This window comes from Mytilus trossulus, chromosome 4, assembly GCF_036588685.1.
Source record: "Mytilus trossulus isolate FHL-02 chromosome 4, PNRI_Mtr1.1.1.hap1, whole genome shotgun sequence".
NCBI lineage: Eukaryota > Metazoa > Mollusca > Bivalvia > Mytilida > Mytilidae > Mytilus > Mytilus trossulus.
The window spans coordinates 63438410-63459409 of NC_086376.1; the positions used below are offsets into that span (position 1 = coordinate 63438410).

Genomic DNA, 21000 nt, shown 5'->3' on the forward strand with positions numbered 1-21000 from the left:
CTGGTGATACCCACGAGAAATAAAAACTCCAACAGTAGTTGCATTGAGCCAGTGGTTGTAAATAAACTCATCATGGATAACAGGATTGAAATTTTGTATATGCGCCAGACGGGCGTTTATTCTACAAAATACTTATCAGTGTCCATCGAAGCATAAAAAGTGAAAAAGACCGAATGAAGTACGAATTTGTAGAGCATTGAAAACCAAGAGTTCCTAAAAGTTTTGTCAAATTTGGCTTAGGTAAACTATTTCTTAGGTAGAAAAGCCACAGTATTTCAAATATTCAACGTTTTGTTAACAGTTTATTTGTAATTGTGACCGTATCAATAATAATTCATGTCAACACAGAAGTGCTGCCGACTGAGGTGGTGATACCTTCGGAGAATAAAAACTCCATCATCAGTGGCACCGAGCCAGTGGTTGTAAATAAACTCATCATGGATAACAGGATTGAAATTTTGTATATGCGCCAGACGGGCGTTTATTCTACAAAATACTTATCAGTGTCCATCGAAGCATAAAAAGTGAAAAAGACCGAATGAAGTACGAATTTGTAGAGCATTGAGAACCTAGAGTTCCTAAAAGTTTTGGCAAATTTGGCTTAGGTAAACTATTTCTTAGGTAGAAAAGCCACAGTATTTCAAATATTCAACGTTTTGTTAACAGTTTATTTGTAATTGTGACCGTATCAATGATAATTCATGTCAACACAGAAGTGCTGCCGACTGAGGTGGTGATACCTTCGGAGAATAAAAACGCCATCATCAGTGGCACCGAGCCAGTGGTTGTAAATAAACTCGTCGATCGAAATTTTGTACATGCGCCAGACGCGCGTTTCGTCTTCAAAAGACTTATCAGTGACACTCTAATAAAAAAAGTTAAAAAGCACAGAAAAAGTACGAAGTTGAAGAGTATTCTACGTGACTTAAACTCTAACAAATTCAAATATATAAAATGTTTAGAACAAAATTTAATTTCAAACCTCAAATATTGTTGATGTTGGGTAAAAAGAGAAAATGAACAATTCGTGAATATCAGTAGAAACAAGTCCGCTCTTTCTAACATTAAACTTTTAGTTTTCGTTCCTACTATACATGAACAACTTTCTTTAGCTAGTTTCAAAAATATGTCAGACCAGATACTGTGACCTATGTTGACCTTCAACAGTATTTAGTTTGAAAGATAAGATTTAAGAAATGTCTTCTGTCTACAGACTACTGGTTTGTTTAGTGGTGAATATAATCAGTATCGGTAAGTCTACCATCTATAATTCAACAGGAAATCAGATATAATATTAATACGGCATCCATTAAATCAAGTCTTCTATTGAATAAAAATAATATTTTTTTTGTTTCTTTGATAACATCAAGAAATCGGTTCGTACACAATACTTTGAGCTTCTATTGTGTCATTGTCATTGTACAATGTGATATCAGAACAAAATATATATTGTACACCATTTTACTTGTAGCATATGGAGATTGCCCGGATGGATTTCTAGTCCACAAAGAATCATGCTATAAAGAATTTGGAATTAGAGCTACGTGGGCTGAAGCATCAGTAAGTGTATATAAAAATATCTTTTACACAATACTTTTTTTTTCCATACCTCCCCCCTGAATAACAGTTCCAAACACACTTATCTTAGCAAAGGGTACAACTGGGAAGGGGGGATAAAAACCTATTTAGACTTAGACGTTCAACTTTATAGAAAGCTGTGTGAAATTTTGTAGTCGTGTGACTTTTTAAACAATACATGTGCAGACTTTCAATTAGTGTACCGCTTTATGCTTTGTTTTCAAAGACCTTTTGTCATTACTTTTTATTGAAATTAAATGCTTATGAAGTTAACGGTTTAAACCTGTAACACTGTATATATAAGTGGATGTGGTATGAGTGTCAATGAGACAACTCTCCATCCAAGGCACACGTTTTAAAAGTCAACCATTAGAGGTAAATGTACGGCCTTCAAAACCAGAGCTGTGGCTCACAACGAAAGGCTAGATATAAAGGGCCTTAAAAGTTACTAGCGTAAAACCATTCAAACAGAAAAAACAACGGTCTAATCTTTATAAAATTTAGAAAAAAACAAGAAACGAGAAACACTTATGAACCACAACAACAAACGACAACCACTGAATAATAGTTTCCCGACTTAGAACACGAGCAAACAGATGTAGCGGGTTTAAACATTTTAATAGGTACTAACCTTCACCCATACCGGAAGCAAAAGTGTAACACCACAAAACAGAAGACACTGTGCACGGATTTGTATAAACAAACAGAAAAAAGGAAGTAGAATTCATTGTAGTAAGTAACGCTATAAAATTCACATAAAAAGGTCTATAATATTATTTCTAAATTTATATATAATAGTGTCATTACTGTGTAAAGTAAAACATGATAGTGTATTCAGCAAGAATTGAACCCAAGGAGAAAAATAAGCTGATATATATATATACAAGTCAACCACTAAGTAAAAAAGAATACTATAGTGACGTTATTCACACTATTGTCGAATGTAGTAAAATCAGACGTATATTAAAACACAATGATAACTTTGGCAAGAAATCACACAAGAACAAAGCTTTTGATCTTAGAAAAGTTAAAGCTGATCTATATATATAAGTCAACCACTAAGTAAAATGAATACTATAGTGACGTTATTCACACTATTGTCCAATGTAGTAAAATCATACGTATATTAAAACACAATGATAACTTTGGTAAGAAATCACAAGAACAAAGCTTTTTGTCTTAGAAAATTTAAAAGTGATGAAAACTCACTAAATATACCGAGTTCATAATGTTTACGTTAGGCACCCTTTTCTTGTACATAAGACTCATAAGTAGCGCTCGCACCAAAATATTTCGGAGACAAAATCAAAAAAGTAAAAATGCATTTAAAATCAAAATTTTCGAAAAGTTGTTCATAAGACTCCATAAAAATCTAACATACATGCCAATATTTCTAAATACACATGAGAGTTTTACTTGCAAGATGGCTGTGAAGTCCTATAAAATCTTTTAAGGGGCCATCAAATATAAAAAAAATTATGTTGTGTATTTGCTTCTTCATACTTTTACAATGCTATTTCAATGGTAAACTTGATTGTTTTGTTTTAAATTGAAGACACAATTGCTAATTAAAATTTTTCAATTGGGAGCCTCCATGTGGGAAATCCCCAGCAAAATGTGACAGTTGGCAGCAGGGTTTCCCCTGGGTCAATTATTTTTTTCGCCACCTTTTTCGCCAAAACAATATATTTTTCGCCACTTTATTATTTTTTTCGCCAAGTAACATAAATATATTTTTTGTTTAAAATTAACCTTTTTTTCTAACCCCCCCTCCCTTAAATAAGATGTTTTTTTCCCATTGTGTCTATGATTATTCTCTCAAACTCAAAAGGTGCCACTGTTCTTTTATCAATAAAGAAGATGTAAGTCCTGGAATATAACAAGTTAATGGACATGTTTTTATCATATAATACCAGTATAGTTTGTAGGGCAAGTTTCTTTAAAAGAAAAATACTGATGTGCCCCTTTGTACTAAGAAGTGATTTTTACAACAAAACAAAAGCTTTCATCACATGAAATTGATCCCTCATTTCATGTGTAATCATTACCTTGAAGCGTTACTCTCATTCGAGGGGTTGTTCCTAACCTTTTTGATATATTTCTTCATAACGAAAGTTTTCTTTTCTTGACCATCGTTAGTGAAAAAGGTGAGACGTAAAAAAAAACTATGCTTGAATCACGTGTGTCACTCAAACGACTCGAGAGTAGTATTAAAGTCACAGGATAATTAAGTTATTAATGTGAGATTTTTCTTGCTTTTGAACATTTTTCGTCACAACAACATCTTTCTTTTCTTAACTATCTTTGAAAGGAGAGGAGACGTCAAAAGTTTGCTTCAAACACGTGCGTCGCAAAGCTGTAAATAAATTCTGTATGTGACAGTTAACGGAAGCCATTTAACCATATCATTTTGTCAAACAATTCAATCAACACCTTTATTAATTAGTCCTTTGTTATCGATAGCTATAAAATGCAATCAGCTTATTATTGATTTTCTGTCAAAATCTTAATGAGGTCAAGGTGAATTCCGAGTATTGTCTGATCGGGTAAAGTCCGAGAAACTCGGAAAAAGTAAATAAACAAGATGGAGGGAAATAAATCGTTGTATATATTTCTTTCGCCAAATTCTTTCGCAAATGACGAATTTTTATCGCCACAATTATTATTTTTTCGCAAATTGCGAAAATGGCGACCGCCAGCGGAAACCCTGGTTGGCAGATAATGATCTATGTGTTGGGTAGAAAAACCTAAGTATATCAAGTTATTAAACATTTTATAGTTATTATTGTAAATTTACTGGAAAAAAATCGTACCGATTACAAAAGTTTCTATATTTTAGATGATATGCAAAGTTTACGGTGGGTATTTGGCTAACATCGATACTGACCAAGAACAACTTTACGTTGCGAGCTACTTAGCAAGGTTAGGGAAAGGCAAGTAATCTAATTACATCTATGAAGACATGGATTCATGGTTTAAAAAGAACTAGATACTTTAAAGAGCGTGTGGTTTTTTTTTACTTACAATTTTTCTTTATCCACCAAAATGTTCACTTAGGTTACAAATGATATCGAAGGTGAATCTAGATCATTGGATTGTGATTTGAGTTATTTCCCTTTGAACAGGAATGCCAATATGGAGGAAAGTGTTTTTAAGCTAGTGTAAATGGGTAATGTTTAAACTACAATTGAATTGGATCGATATATCTTAATTAAAATGCTAATTATTTGATAAATTTGTGATGCATCGTTTTACCAATTTAAAATTTAAGAAGGAAAATTCAATAAACAAATCTCTGTTAGATTCAGCATTTTTAAATCAATTAAAGTTTAATTTTGCACCCTAATTTTGACCGACTTAAAAACAAAGCCAAAAGTAAAACTTCTTCACAATTTGATTTTGAATCTCCTTCTACACAATTTGATTTAGAATATAATAAAAACTCTGATATTTCAGGATAACTTAAACCCCATTGACATAGGTCAGAAATGCGGAATTCAATTAGAGTTTCAACAAAAGGCTGTCAGATTGACAGCAAATCGAATTTCATAATAATATTTGTAAAATCTAGACTCCCAAACAGATTCAAGTAAATAATAAATAAAAAAATTGCGTCGCTGAGTGCAGCTAGATACGACCGCAGAGATCCAACCCTGAACAGTTGGGCAAAAATGGATTCTCGCGTTTAATACTGGTCTGAATTTGGATTATCATTAAACAATTGACACATAATAGGTTTCTGACACAAAATAACTGTAGTCAACAAAGTTTAAATTGGTGATATGAATTGAATTTATAAGAATTAAAATATGTGCCTACCAATCTAAACTAAAATAATGTAGCAGGTAATGGAAACAAAAGGTATAATTCAAATAGGCCTAAACGAATGGATTTGTCAATTTTCCAAAAAGAGATAGTCAATTTTATTGAGAAAAATATTAAATAACCTTTGGATGTTTCAATTAATTTAGATGCATTCACACCTGGAAAGTTCTGGTTAGGAGGATCCGATATTCAGACAGAGGGAATATGGGTATGGACACATGGTAGTGACCAATTTGTCTTCACTAATTGGCAATCAGGACAACCAAGTAATAGTCAAGGCAAAGAAAATTGTGTGGAGTTCGAATTTTCTACTAACTTTAAATGGAATGACAATGACTGTCAGAATAGACTCAACTTTCTGTGTGAAATACCGTAAGTATGACTATCCACATTAAAGTTTCTACGTGAACTATCGTTAGTACCCACACTAATCTTTCTATGTGACTCAGGTGAACTACCTTTATTGTCAATACTACACATCTAATGTGGATTACCGCAAGTATCAATACTAGTCTTTCAATGTGGATTACCGCAAGTATCAATACTAGTCTTTCAATGTGGATTACCGCAAGTATCAATACTAGTCTTTCAATGTGGATTACCGCAAGTATCAATACTAGTTTTTCAATGTGGATTACCGCAAGTATCATTACTTGTCTTTCAATTCGGATTGAAGTTGATAATTTATAAATGATATATTCCATTATTGAAATCAAATTTTTTATGGGTAATGATAAAAGTCTTTGTTAATGCATACATTTATTCAAATTGTTAGAAAATAAGATTTTATAACAAATATTGTAAACAATTTAAAAAAATAAATTTAATACTTTAAATACCAAACAACAAACAATTCAATTGATCACCGATAATTGGTAAATTTCATGGACTCGACCATAGTAAATATTATATTATAATTTACCAGATCAAATCAACCACAGATAATTGGATGATGGAGATGATGGTGATGTATTAGCTTAACAGTAATCAGTTGGAGCCAGCAATTTGTAATTTGTTTACGAAAACACTATTAAAATAAAACTGTTAATGAGTAATACACTTTACGTTGTGTATCAACTTATTTGAAGGATATTTTCAGGTCCAAAGGTAGATTTTAACAAAAATGGTTTAAACGTAATACCTTTTGGCAGATTGGGATAGACATAGTCTCTAAATGTCTTTCCTCCTTTGTCCCTTTTTAGTGTTCTTTAGACAGTTGTGTTTATGGTACTTGTCAATTGATGTAATATGGATCCATTTATTTTCATTTGTACCAATTTTTCCTGGATGAAGGAAAGCTTGCATGTACAATTCGTGGCTCACTTTTACACAGGAATTTGGTATCCAATAGACTTCCAAAATTCTGCTGCCGTATACTGCCCACATTAAACATGAAAAATATTCTGTATACATTTAAAATATAGTATTTGTATTTTGTAAGATCTGTAATGTAATGTTGTCATTTTAATGTTATATTTAACATTTCCATTAAAGCAGGAGCTTTAGCTAGCATCAAAACCAGGTTCAACCCACCATTTTTTTTCTTAAAATGTACTGTACCAATTCAGGAAAATGGCCATTGTTATAGTATAGTTAGTTAATGTGCGTGTTACCTTTTAGTGTTTTTTTTGTTGTGTCGTAGTTCTCTTATATTTGATGTGTTTCCCTCAGCTTAAGTCTGAAACCAGGATTTGTTTTTTTCTCAATCCATTTATGAATTTCGAACAGCAGTATCCGTTGCCTTTATTTTATGTTTTATTTTGTTTACACTACAAAACAGTAACATAAGATTTTATTTAAAAGCTCTGCCTCTGACATCTTAAGCTGGGTCTTTAATTTCTCCCTATAACAGAACATACAGGTTTATGATATAAGTTTACCTACATTAAGAAGTTAACTAAATAAGGTTGCGAATTGGTACCTATTAAAACATTCTACACATTTCTGCTGCTGTCAGATTTACTCTATCTATAGCTTTTTTCAAGATAATATACAAAACTTGAATTAAGCCCCTATGCCAAATATGTTTGGCAGGCTGGTTTATCAGACACAATTTGAAAACTTGAGGCCATAAAGAGCCTGTGTCGCTCACATTGGTCTATGTACATATTAAACAAAGGACACACATTATAGACAAGAATAGAATTTATGACGAAATTGTGTTTTGGTGATGTGTTTTGGTGATGTGTTTGTTGATCTTGGTTCACTAAACATTTTTGCTGTTTACAATTATCTCTATTTATAACGAATTTGGCCCATTAGTTTGAGAGGACATTATTTTGAAAACATTGACAAAAATTGACAAAATTGTTTATTTTTTTTTAAATTGACTGTAAAGGTCAATTACTCCTTCGGTGTCCATTGACCATTTTGTTCATGATGACTTATTTGTAGATCTAATTTTGCTTTACATTATTGCTCTTTATAGTTTATCTCTATCTATAATAATATTCAAGATAATAACCAAAAATAGTAAAATTTTCTTAAATTTAACAATTCAGGGGCAGCAACCCACAGCGGTTGCCTGATTAATCTGAAAATTTTTAGACAACAATGCCATACGCCAAGCACCTCATCTTATTTTATTACTAAGAAAATTGCCCAAAAGACAAAGCATATAATCCCGTTTCAATATAGAAATACATGTAGATTTATAACCAAAATTCCATATACTTATACAAAATCTACTTAAACATTATCAAAACCAGTTTATTTGCCATTAGAACAGTTCATATGAACATATCACAATAGGACTACCTTATATTAAATTCTGGTTTTAAAAGACATAACGTTACGGTACTTAAATTGCACCGAGTACCCAAAGAGCACCTATTTAGCTAAAAAGAGAGCAGTTTGTATTTTTATGATTTGATACTATGCACGTCTTTCAACATAGGTAAACATATTTAGATATACACAATTCGTTTACAGTATTTATCAACAGATGGAGTGTTTACTGAAAAAGCAAAATATACGGAAACGTGGCCATGCGACGTCATCAAACGTCATCTGTTTGAAAAGTAGCAAATACAATATGTTAGAAGTATCCATTATAAAAAAAATGAAGAGTAAGCATTGACTACTATCAAATTGTTCAAAATATTTGAAGATATTAAACATAATCTCTGTTATTCGACTTTTGACGATTTGAATTTAAGCGTGGATACAATTTGGATTCTTCTCATTACAGAATCATTGATGATTTGGAGTTCGGTTCAGATCAATTTTTCTATGATTCAATATGGAATTAAAATTAAATTGGTGAAATCATAATTTTATAGTACATTATGATACATCTACGAAATAAACACATAATGAAACCTTTTGTCTGAAGCATTTATAAATGAACGTAGGTTCAAAAACTGTCATAATAGGTGCAATTTGGGAACTCTCTCGTTATCCCTCTGGTATCTTTCGTTCCTCTTTTATGCATGCCGCCAATACATGACCCAAAAATTGCTATTGGAAAAGTTTGAATCTCAATATTGATAACAACGTATAATTAAATGTTTTGTTTTGCTAAGTTGACAGGCATACTAGGACCTGTATATTAAATGAGCATGCAATAAACACTGCAGCTAATATAATGCCAGTTCCAAAAATTGTGAACAATATATTTTCTTCAATTTTTGTTGTTGTTATTTTCTATTGTAAATCACCATTTCTTTGTATATCCTTATATTTTGCTGGAAAAAAGCAGGTAAATCTCTCTGCTTTAGATTCTATCCCCTATGTATGTATTCTAATTCATTTGTATCAACAATAAAATATAAATTTTAAAGTACAACAGAAAAAAAAATCATTTAGAAAGGGATTTAAAATGGAGACGAATGAAAGTATTGTAAATCAACTTCTAGCCTAGTTTTCTATAATAATGAATATAATTTAAAATCTCAATCAAATCATACCTACAATTTGGGATTTAAAAACCTTGATATCAAACGACAGTCTCCAATGAATTACCAATTCATAACTAAATATAACAAAAAGGTATTATTTATAGGAAGAAATTATGTCATATAAATTTATCAACAATGGCGTTCTCACAGTCTGTAATAAGAAGTCAAGCTCCAGCCAAATGTGGAATATGTGAAACTGACCGACCAATCAAGTGGAAGTGTATTGACTGTAATAAATTCCTGTGTGACCATTGTAAAGAAGAAGTGCATCCAGAATTAAAAAACACAGAGAATCATCAAGTAGTAAACATCAAAGACGTGGGACAAAAGACTGTTGTAGAACTTAACATTAATAAGCAATATCAGTCTGAACTATCCGTAGTAGGTCATATATATCATAATCATGGGGATTCACTGTGGATGTGTAGTTACAAAGATGAAGTATTACAGAAAGTGAAACCTGATGGAACCAAGTTGAACATACTATCAAGCTTTCATATTCGGGTCTTTGATATGGCTGTTACTCAATCAAATAATCTACTTATATCAACTGGGGAATCAAGACTTGGAGAAATCAGTAATACAGGTACACTTTCGGACACATTATATAATGTGTCACAATTAGTACCCGTTGCAGTCCATATCACCAGTAAAAACAAAATTCTAGTAGGGGGTATTAATAGAGACTTCCCTAAATAAGGAAGAAGAGTTGTAATACTAATGAATCAGAATGGAGACCATGAGAGAGAGTATGAACATGATCAACATAAACAACCTATATTTTCCTATCCAGGGAGTATAACAACTACCAGTAATGGCAATATTCATGTGTTGGATGCAGTTAGTGGTGCCAGAGGCAAAGTAGCAGTGTTAGGACAAGGTGGTGATATAATCAATACATATACAGGAGACAGAGAGATCAACAAGGATATACAATTCTATCCTGGAGACATAGTGACAACACCTAGAGACAATGTTATTGTAGCTGATCCAAGTACCAACACACTTCATATCCTGAACAATGCTGACCTGCCGATGGCATTTTATAAAACAAGTGACATAAACATAAAATACCAACTTTCTCTTGCATTTTCTCCAACAGGTCAACTCTACATAGGATGTAATAGATCATCACATGGTACAAAAAAGGATGCCAAGATATATGAAGTGACCATATCAGGATGTTAATGTGATTTACAGTTTGCATAATGTTACTTTCAATATTGGTGTAAAATTGTGTATATGTATCCTATAAGCTGTATTGCTTTCGGAATAAAGTATTATTCATCAATTTAAAGTTTATGGTCACGGGTTATATAGGTAAAAAATGTCCTTAAACATAATTAAATGATAAATGTTTGTAGTGCTTTTTTTAATATTTTTTTTTATAGGAGAAATATTCCAATTTGTTTTGTCCTATGTAATCTATATTTTCATTTAATTTACTTATATAGCATCTTTAAAAAAAGCTATTGTTGTATTTAAGTTATCTCAATGGCAGTTTGTTGTGATTGTTGACTTTATGGAGACAAGGTACAGTCATGTAATTTTGGTAAAAAATACTAAACATATATTATTATATGATAAGGGTTTGAAGACAGTGAAATCAATTTGGATAAAAGGACGCTTGAGGAAACTATTAATTAAACATCAACCCTACAACAGAAGATCACAAAGACATACTGCAAATTAAAAAAAATTAATTCAAGGTTTTTAATAATGTGTACAATGCGAGTGTTAGTTAGTTATTGCAATAATAAGAACTTGCAATTTGATTTTTAATACATAAATCTCCATAATCTTTTCTTGAAATCGCAATAATCAATCTCACATATTTATCCATTCTTTAAAAATCGAACTTATAAGTAGATTAATTGACATACATGTTTTGGTTTTGTTATATCAACATGATGAGACACAGTTTTCTAATAAAAATAAAAGGATGTGGCATAATTGCCAATAAGAAAACTAGCCACCAAAGACAAAATGTCATATTTAAGAGACTATTGGTAAACATACAAATTTCCGTAGATATTTTAAAGGTACATAAATGAAAAATGTAAAACTATTCAATAGGAAAACTAATAGCCTTAACACACATGGAACGTAAAACAAGCACGATACAGCAAGTAACGACAAGCGCTAGATAACAATGTTCATGATATGGGATAGAAACAAACAGAATGGGAAAGATTTCAGGCATGTTATCTCTCCCCAAACACGGGACAGTACTGTTACAGTACAAAATAAGAACAATCTTTATCAAGAATATGCTAAAGTATTTTGCCTGCTTTAATTATCATGAAAAAATTTATGTTTTTAGTGTGTATTATGAAGGTTTTACAACAATATACCATATATAGTTAACCTACTGATTGATGTATCTTAGATACAGACCAAGTTACGAATTTTGAACACCAAAAATAAATGATCTAAGAAAATAAGGCCAAGGCCAGTTAAAGTGTCAATAGTTATCAAAGGTACCAGGGTTATCATGCAATACGCCAGACGCGCGTTTCGTCTTCATAAGACTCATCAGTGACGTCCAGGTTAAAATAGTTATATAGCCAAACAAGTACAAAGTTGAAGAGCATTGAGGACCCCAAATTCCAAAAAGGTGTGCCCTACAAGTGCCAGACAACATGTACACCATACCATTAACCAAATAGAGTTGAAATCATACCCATATTTTTCACAAATTATTTTTGTCTACTTATCATGAAACTCCCATAAAATCACTAAATAAATGGAAAGAAATTTTGCATATGGAAATAGGGCACTGGGGTCTTTCTATGCATCCTTTCAATTGTTTTTTTGTGTATAATAAACTGATTTTTCAATACAAAACTCTGCACACTTTTTTTTAGCACACTCAAATGATCTTCTATTAAAGTGTAAACTTAAAAAAACACACCCATGTAGTTTTTGCAATGAACCGTAAGAGTTAATAGAACATATTTTTGGGGATTGTTTTAAGAATTGTCAAATGTTTTTGGCTTCAACTAGTTGATATATTACATTCAGATTGCAATTATGAGCTTCTGATATAAAAAAAACAAAAAACATCCTCTTAGGATCAGATATTGTTATAGATATCTCTGGAATTATTTTCACCGTCCATATGTTCTCTTGTAGATTGAACTCACTGTTACCTTGTTTTAAGATTGCACTAAAGAAATTAAAAAAAATATCATATTATGGAAAACTATCGTCCCCTTTTCACAGTTCTCCTGCAATATGTGAAAAAAATATAAAAAACCCAAATGGGAACCATTTCAACAATTAATTTTATGATACAAGAAAGATAATTCATACTTAATTGAATATTATTGTGTAACACAACTAGACGCACATTACAATTGGACAGTGGGTGTGCATCCTATAGAAATCACACTGTTTTTATATGATTTCCAGATATTGTCGGGAAGACATAATAACAACAAAATACAAATGTATGTCACTTAATATATAATTTTTCATAAAAATACATGTACGAATAGAATAGAGGGGGATAGGACCTTTCTCGGGAATCCGGGATCGGGTATTTTTAAACTCAGGTTTCGGGATCCGGGCAATTCTTTATTCTTTATTCGAAGTTTGGGATATCGGGATTTAGATTTATCTATTTTCGGGACCTCAGGATTTCGGGAGCAGGACCCCTTTAACCCCTCCCCCTGAATATCTATGTTGCATCAATGATAATTAAAATATTTTGATATCAATTTTATCGTATATGAGTACAAGTCAATGACTTTTTTCTGTCTTTATTTTTTTATTTTATTTTTTTTGTATGGGGAGGGGGATGTTAATATAAGAGCTGACACAGATTGTATTCTTTGATATCAAAAATGCATATATATTGAATGAGTTGAAGAAATACAAAATAGAGAATAAATTCTAGTATAAAAAAAAATAGAATAAGAATATCCAAAATCAAACTTTACCAGGAAAACTTAACATTGACCATTGAGAATGGATATGAGGTCAAGGTCAGATAATACTTGCCAGACAGACATATAAACCTTAGTAAAGACACCAAATATTGTCTACTTTTTAGACCAAAATACAAGCACATTACATATAGCAATGAACCGTGAAAACGTGGTCAAGGTCAAAATATAACCTACCAGTCTGACAATTACATCGTAAATTATTTGCTTACAACAAATGTAGCAGATACAATATTAGAAAAATAGACCAAAACACCAAACCTAAACTTTGACCGCTGAAACTTGGAAACAGGGGAAAGGTGAGATGACACCTGCCAGTACGCCATACAATCATTACATACGCAAAATAGGGTAAACATATCCTTATAGTATCTGAGATATGAACTTGCCTATGAAAACTAAACTTGTTAACTTATCCATAAAATGAGGTCTTGGTCAAAGGAAAACTGTATGACAACATGAGGACCGTGCGAGGTATGTTCAAACTAATATAGTTATCCTTTCAATCAAAAGTGAGAAATTGACATTACAAAAGATCTAAACTTTATTTTCATAGTCAACGAACAATAAAAATGAGGTCACAACGGACATATGACAGATGGGCAAATCATAACATTAGGCATTAAAACATACAGTATGAAGCAAAGAAGACTTTTACCTTCTGAAATATTAAAGTTAATTAACAACTCCGTGGCCACGTCCACCAGATCACTACCCAACATCAAGCTTTCTGCAACAGCCTTGACAAAAACCATGTTCTTATTCAAATTAGACATGGTGGACTGCATGCGATTGATATTTCAATTGTAAAATATTGTCAAACAGTTTTTCTATCATCTTGCATTGGCTTCATCAAATATAAATGGCTGATTTTGAAACGTTTATTATAGGTCAGCTTTTGAGAAGAGAAGTTATAAATTTTCCTATTAGAATCGATGATTTTAGTGATGAATGACGGCTTAATGAGAAACTGCAAATTATTATGCACATTCAGGATGAGAACGTTTTAATATTTAAATGAATATTTATCTTGCCTTGTACTAGATTGATACGCTGAAGCAGATTTTTAACATGCTAGTTTTCCAAGGTTTAAAAGTCAACAGGAGGATACATTAATCTACGCTTACACCTTAATATCCCTTGCTGCTAGAGAAGCAGCAAATACCAATTTAAAAGTATTTGGTTTCACCAGGTCAGGTTCAAACCAACAACCTGCAAGACTTGAGACGAACTCACTGCCACAATACAGTCGAGGCGGTTTATTGGAATTGAAATAATGATATGATAGAATTAATTCTATTATTATTATTAGAAATAATTGTATCCTGTCAAGGTGTATGCTCATTGAAACATGGAAGGGCATTACATTTTGCAGCATTTTACACATCACTATCATGATATTGATGAATAAAAACAAAAATGTTAAAAAAAAAAGTGTCAACTTTTTAACTCAAATATGCACTCATTATATTGATTAGGCATAATTTGTGAATATGAATTTAGGATCATTAAACTTAGCTAGAAGAACTGTCCTTCGTGCGAACTTTTCTAAACTGGATAAAAACATACCTTTTTCCTAGATGTAGAATCTTTTAATTAAATTTTGGTTTAATTTGGCCCAGTAGTTTCAGAGGAGTAGATTTTTGTAAATGTTAAAGATGATGGACGACGAATACCAAGTGATGAGAAAAGCTTTGGGCCAGGTGAGCCAAAAATATAGTTGACCTACTGTTTATTGTTTAAGAAATACACACTAAAACATTATTAACACTGAGCAATGAACCGTGAAAATCGGATCAAGGTCAAATAAAACCAGCGGACTGGCAAGTACATCAAGAAATATTTCTATACACCAAGTATAGTGGACCTATTGCATACAGTATAAGGAAAACAGACCAAAACACAAAATTTAATCTTTAACTTTAACCTCTGAACCATGAAAATGAGGTCATGGTTTAGATGACACCTGCCAGATGGACATGTAAACCTTACAATCCGTCCATACACCAAATGCAGTATACATATTACAGTATCTGAGATAAGGACTTGACCACCTAAAATTAACCTGGTTCACTGGTCCATGAAATCAGGTGGAGGTCAAGTGAAACCTGTCCGACAGGCATTAGGATCTTTTCAAGGGGTCACTGAACCATGAAAATGAGGTCACGGACAACGAACATATGACAGACGGAAACTTCATAACATAAGGCATATATATACAAAGGATGATGCATCAAGGTCTTCAATCTTCTACAATATAAAGCTTTTAAGAAGTTAGCTTACACCGCTGCCTCTGGGTTACGATCCCTAGATCGGGCTTCCTGTGACAAAAGGGAGAGGGCTTAAAATAATTGTTCTGTCTCCAAGTGCCTATGATTCAGTTTGATACCTGAAATTCTCCAGACAACTGGTTACATACTTTCAATCAAGCTCTTAATTGTGTTCTAGTATACGTCAGACACTCAAATCAATCCATGTGTTCGTAGATAGTAGATGTTTTTGTGTCCTGTTAAATTGTTCCTTTTAAAAGTTTTGGATTCTCATAAATTCTATGTATAACTTTTGGACTAGTTTGAATCTCGGTCTATTTCTGTAATTTATTCTTACATACTTTTGATTTTTTAACACTGTATACGTACATTGCCTATGTAAATTTTAAAATTGTTTGTATGCACATTGAAATACAAATTTATGTGACGTATATAATTTTTCTGACGTCAGACACTCAAATCAATCCATGTGTTCGTAGATAGTAGATGTTTTTGTGTCCTGTTAAATTGTTCCTTTTAAAAGTTTTGGATTCTCATAAATTCTATGTATAACTTTTGGACTAGTTTGAATCTCGGTCTATTTCTGTAATTTATTCTAACAATCTTTTGATTTTTTGACCCTGTATGCGTACATTGCCTATGTAAATTTTAAAATTGTTTGTATGCACATTGAACGACAAATTTATGTGACGTATATAATTTTTCTGACGTCAGACACTCGAATCAATCCATGTGTTCGTAGATAGTAGATGTTTTTGTGTCCTGTTAAATTGTTCCTTTTAAAAGTTTTGGATTCTCATAAATTCTATGTATAACTTTTGGACTAGTTTGAATCTCGGTCTATTTCTGTAATTTATTCTTACATACTTTTGATTTTTTTCCCCTGTATGCGTACATTGCCTATGTAAATTTTAAAATTGTTTGTATGCACATTGAAAGACAAATTTATGTGACGTATATAATTTTTCTGACGTCAGACACTCAAATCAATCCATGTGTTCGTAGATAGTAGATGTTTTTTTGTTCCTTTTAAAATTGTTATACGATGATGACTGATGTACCCATATTTTGACTATTTTATTAATTGTGACTGTTTATTTAACGCATCATGTAAATGTAGCGGAATTTGATGAGACTGTTATTAAAGTGAGAGGGTTAGCGCTTTAGAACCAGGTTTAATCCACCATTTTCTACATTTGAAAATGCCTGTACCAAGTCAGGAATATGACAGTTCTTGTCCATTCGTTTTTGATGCGTTTTGTTTTTTGATTTTGACATGTGATTATGGATTTTCCAAATTGATTTTCCTCTGAGTTCAGTATTTTTGTGATTTTACTTTTTGATGTAAGCTCCATTTTGATTTTCTTTAATTTCTAATATGACATTGAGAATAAATTTAACTTTATTTGTTGATATTCAGACAACAGATTTATTGAGCAACAGCACAGTGTATTGCACAACAGCAAGAAATCTTTAATTGAATATAAATTCAATTCATATAACCAATTTCAAGTTCTTTGACTACATTTATTTCCTTTAAAAATGTCCTGTACCAAGTCCGGAATATGGCCATTGTTATATTATAGTTCGTTTCTGTGTGTGTTACATTTTGCTGTTGTGTTCCGTTGTGTATTTTGTTTTCTCTTATTTTTGAGTGTAAATTCACATTACTATAAGACGTGTCACTGTACTTATCTATCCTAAATTCATGTACATATATCTGGTTTTTATGTTATATTTGTTATTCTCATAGAATTTGTCTAATGTTTATTCCGTTTCTGTGTGTGTTACATTTTAATGTGGTGTCGTTGTTCTCCTCTTATTTTTAATGCGTTTCCCTCAGTTTTAGTTTGTTACCCCGATTTTGTTTTTGTCCATGGATTGATGAGTTTTGAACAGCGGTATACTAATGTTGGCTTTATTTACATGTTCTATACTTTTGATTCAATTCCCAGTGTATGCATTCTTATTAATTTTTATTACAATAAAATATGAATTTTGAAGAACCACAGTTAAAAATAAATCAAGAAATAGTTTAATAATGGAGAAAAATGAAAATAGTTAAAATCAACTGAATCTATTGTAGCCTTGTAATCTATAATAATCATTATAATTTAAATGTTCAAACAAATCGCACCTTCACTTGTATATTTAAAAACCTTGAATATAAACAGGATAGTCTCCCATGACCCACCAACTATATAACTTACCAAAGTAGTAGTATTTTTATATATACAAACCAGGAAGAAAATACGTCATATCAATTAATCTAACATGGCATTCTCTGACTCTCAATCTGCTATAAGAAGTCAAGCCTCAGCCAAATGTGGAATATGTGACAATGACCGACCAATCAAGTGGAAGTGTATTGACTGTAGTAAGTTATTGTGTAATCATTGCAAAGAAAAAATTCATCCAAACTTAAAAGACAAAGAGAATCATCAGGTAGTAAACATTAAAGATGTGGGACAACCTACTGTTGTACAGTTAAACATCAATAAACAATATCAGACAGAACAACCTGTAGTAGAAAATATATCTTATAGTCATGATGATTCACTGTGGATAAGTAATGGTGCAGATAAAGTATTACAGAGAGTAAAACCTGAAGGAACCAAACTGAACATACTATCCAGCTTTAATACCAAGGTCTATGATATGACTGTTACTCAATCAAATAATCTACTTATATCTACAGATGGAATGAAACTAAAACAAATCAGTAATACAGGTACACTTACAGACTCAGTATATAATGTGTCACCATTCATTTCTACAGCAGTTCATATCACCAGTGACAATAACGTTCTTGTAGCAGGTGGTACAGAAGTAAGAAGAGCTGTAATACTTATGAATCAGAATGGAGACCACGAGAAAGTGTATGAACATGATCAACATAAACAACCTTTATTCACCTATCTCAGAAAAATTACCAGTACTAGAAATGGGAATATTCATGTGGTGGATGGTAAAAAAAGTGACGACAGATATAGATTGGTAGTGTTAGGGCAGGGAGGTGATATCATCAATATCTATACAGGAGAAACAGAAATAAACAAGGACAAACCATTCAGACCAACAGACATAGTGACAACACCAAAAGACAATGTTATTGTAGCTGATATGCATACCCATACACTTCATATTATGAACAACGCTGGCCTGCTGATGACATATTATAAAACAAGTGACATAAACATACGCTACCCATGTTCTCTTGCATTCACTCCAATAGGACAACTCTACATAGGATGTGGTAGATCAGCAGGTAGTACTAAAAATGAGGCTAAGATATACGAAGTGACCATATCAGGATTTTAATGTGAAACAAAATCTTCACAATATGCACAATGTTATCTTTCACTAATTTAAAGTTTATTTTCAAAGGTTAGATATGTCATAATTTACAATATATTTACATGATTTGTTTTTGTTAACATACTTAAAAAAAATCATTGTAATTATTTACCTTCATGATAATTTGTTTTAGATGTTAATTTTATAAAGACATGGTGCAGTAAAGCATTTTGGTCAGGACTGTAAAAATACCCAACAAAATTCCAAATGTCAGATGATGGTTTAGTAGCAGTTTATTTGGATTTAAGGTTTTTAGTAATGCCAACAATAGTGTTTGGTAAATATTGTAAAAATAAGAACTCACATACTGATATAATATACATATTACTCTATCATCTTTTCTATATATAGTTATCAACGGTACCAGGATTATAATTTAGTACGCTATAGATCCCAATAATTAATGTCAAATATTTATCCATTGTTTTAAAATTGAAGTAATAAGTAAAGAAATCGACATACTTTGTTTTTAATGACGAGTACAAAATGTAATGTCAATTATCAGGCAACCTCAATCCATTACATGTACTATGTGTAATCATACGACCTTCAACCTTGAGCAAACACATAAATGATAGATGTAAAACTATTCAAACGGAAAAACTAACGGCTGCATAAATCACAAAACAATGAACGAATAATACATATAAAAAAGGCAACAAACAAAAACCACTGAATAACATGCTCCTGCCATATAGGACAGACAAAAACAGCATGTGGGAAGTTTTAATCATGTTTGGCTGCATGCCAAATCTCCCTTAACCTGGGAGAGTGGTGTAACAGTACAACATAAGAACACTCTATAACAAGAATGTACACGCTGAAATGTCTGGACTGCTTATCCTTCCGGAGCACCTGAGATCACCCCTACTTTTTGGTGGAGTTCGTGTTGTTTAATCTTTAGTTTTCTATGTTGTGTCATATGTACTATTGTTTCCTGTTTGTAATTTTCATTTATAGTCATGGCGTTGTCAGTTTGCTTTAGATTTATGAGTTTGACTGTCTCTTTGGTATCTTTCGTCCCTCTTTTATTATAATGATAGAATTGATGGTTTTAGTGCGTAACATGAAGCTTTACTTCAATTTTCAAAAACAGTGAGCATTAAATATCTATAATAATTGTAAACGAGTTCATGGTCAGATGAAAAATGCACGACAGACATAAACACCTTTAAACCCTACTATTCACGAAGATAAGGTATATAAATGTTAAACTATTGCTTATTATATCTAAGAAACGGCACTAATTTCGAAAATTGAACACTGACCAATGAACTATGAAATATTATCAAGGTCAGATGGTTCATGTGGAAATGGCAGACAACATGAAATCATTCCATCAACCAAATATAGTTGACCTTACAGTAACAAAACAAACAGAAATTATACCACATCTTCATACCACATCTTCTTTTTATGATGTATGAATGCCAAACAGTAATATACCAAACAGAAATATAAAAACTTTACGTTGATACATAAACCATAAAAAATAGTACATGGTAATGTACACTGCTGTACGCTGTACACATAACTATCATTCAAGACTCCAAATAGTGTTGAACTATTGCTTATTATTTAATGTTACCTGCCAGACAGACATGTTATGCTTACAATATTCCATACACCAAATATAGTTGAGCTATTGTTCATAGAGTTTGATGAGAAGACATGAAAATATTTATAAAAATGATTGCAAGTTTAGATAAATCAGATAAAGCCAGACGGACATATATAGATATAAGAAGATGTGGTATGAGTGAGACAACTCTCCATCTATGTCACAATTTGTTAAAGTAAACCACTATGGACCAAAACATGGTTTTTAACAAGGAGCCTTGGCTCACATATATACCTTGATATCATTACATACAAAAATAAAGTAGACCTTTTTTACTTAAATGAGGACGTTAGTTTTCTCGTTTGAATTGTTTTACATTGTCTTATCGGGGCCTTTTATAGCTGACTATGCGGTATGGGCTTTGCTCATTGTTGAAGGCCGTACGGTGACCTATAGTTGTTAACGTTTGTGTCATTTTGGTCTTTTGTGGATAGTTGTCTCATTGGCAATCATACCGCATCTTCTTTTTTATACTATTACTTATAGTATATGAAAAAAAA

At 31.9% G+C, this 21000-nt stretch overlaps 3 protein-coding genes across 3 annotated transcripts; all 3 read left to right on the forward strand.

The window, feature by feature from the left end:
- The first annotated feature begins 4398 nt into the window (after positions 1-4398).
- Positions 4399-6462, forward strand: LOC134714090 (perlucin-like). Its single transcript, XM_063575336.1, has 3 exons — positions 4399-4511; positions 5550-5775; positions 6329-6462. Exons 1-3 carry the CDS (start codon positions 4418-4420, stop codon positions 6354-6356), a joined length of 348 nt encoding a protein of 115 aa, XP_063431406.1. The 5' UTR covers positions 4399-4417; the 3' UTR covers positions 6357-6462.
- Positions 6463-10022: 3560 nt separating this feature from the next.
- Positions 10023-10490, forward strand: LOC134716732 (uncharacterized). The gene has a single exon (XM_063579735.1). It carries the CDS (start codon positions 10023-10025, stop codon positions 10488-10490), a length of 468 nt encoding a protein of 155 aa, XP_063435805.1.
- Positions 10491-17796: 7306 nt separating this feature from the next.
- On the forward strand, positions 17797-18843 carry LOC134716733 (uncharacterized). Its single transcript, XM_063579736.1, has one exon. The coding sequence runs from the start codon at positions 17797-17799 to the stop codon at positions 18841-18843; it is 1047 nt and encodes a 348-aa protein (XP_063435806.1).
- Positions 18844-21000: the final 2157 nt, after the last annotated feature.